This window comes from Chaetura pelagica, unplaced genomic scaffold (genome assembly GCF_000747805.2).
Source record: "Chaetura pelagica isolate M959 unplaced genomic scaffold, ChaPel_1.0 scaffold1407, whole genome shotgun sequence".
NCBI classification, from domain to species: Eukaryota; Metazoa; Chordata; class Aves; order Apodiformes; family Apodidae; genus Chaetura; species Chaetura pelagica.
Window position 1 is genome coordinate 82,156 of NW_009953954.1, and position 1,106 is coordinate 83,261.

The 1,106-nt window shown below is 63.1% G+C and overlaps 1 protein-coding gene across 1 annotated transcript in view; it reads left to right on the forward strand.

Annotated features, from left to right (window-relative positions):
* The first annotated feature begins 861 nt into the window (after window positions 1-861).
* Window positions 862-1,106, forward strand: part of MADCAM1 (mucosal vascular addressin cell adhesion molecule 1) — a 2,612-nt gene continuing 2,367 nt past the window's right edge. Inside the window, 1 exon segment of the mRNA XM_010001838.1 lies at window positions 862-916. Within this exon segment, the coding sequence (XP_010000140.1) occupies window positions 862-916 (55 nt within the window).

The window sequence follows — 1,106 nt, forward strand, 5'->3', positions numbered from 1 at the left end:
CATTGCCCGGAGCTGCCTCTCCAGAGAGTTCCCAGATGGGAAAGGGTCAGGTCCTGCGCCGGCTTCCCCCCTCCTGCCACAGCAGATGCAAGGCTGGGCATCCCCTCCTTTGGCCCCTTCCCCAGCCCTGTGGGATGGGTTACAACAGAACTGGGCCCAGCTCTTCTGGGAGCTGGGTTGGAGTGAGGAAGCGATGCCAGAGCTGCTGTGAGGTAGAGGATGGGTGCTGAGGTTGTGCCAGGGCCTTAGGGGTTGATAACATCAACATCTTCCTATACCATGAAACCAACTCTCTCAGGAACCCTCCTTCATCCCTGGAAACATCCAGGTGATGCTGAGCACCAGCCCTGGCCCACTGTAGGGGCCAGGGGCCCAAGATGGTCCCTCCTATAGACAGATGTCCTCAGCCAGACCCACGACAGCTCATTCAGCTGTTGGTGCCAGGGGCTCCGGGGGGGACAGTGGAGCCTGGTAAGAACTCGGGAAGAAACTGGAACTAGCAACATCTTAGGGTGCAGGGCTGCCTGGTGGGGGGGATGGCAAGCCTTTGGGCCCAGGGCTCTCCTGGGGCTGGGGCTGCCAAGCACAGCCCTCAGCTGCAGAGCTGGGTGTTGTGCAAGAGCTAACCTTGGAAAAAAAAACAGAAACCTCCCTCTGGAAATACCCCTTGGGCTGGAAACTGACGGAGGACCAGGGGCCAGTGCTGTCAGGGGCGGTTCCTGCAGAGCTTAAGAAGGGCTGAGGACGGAGCTGGCGGCCAGAAGGAGACAGCCCCGACCAGCAGCGTCTGCTCCTCGAAGGAGGGAAGGAAGAGAAACCAACCTGAGCTGCTGCCGTGCCCCAGCACTGGCTCTGCGGGTGATGGAGTCGGCTCCTCTTCTCCTCCTGCTCCTGGGCTTGCTGCGGGGCGGCAGCGGTGAGTGCGGCGGGGCCAAGAGCCGCCCCGGTCCTTTCGCCCGGCCCCGCCGCTGCGCTCTGTGCTCTGCACAGGACAACGCGGCCCCGGGGTCGCCCCGTCACTGAGCCCCAGTGGCTGCCGTGTCCCTTGTCCTGGTGCTGCAGCCCAGTGCAGCCCGGCCCCCCCCCATGAGCCATCGCTAATGAGC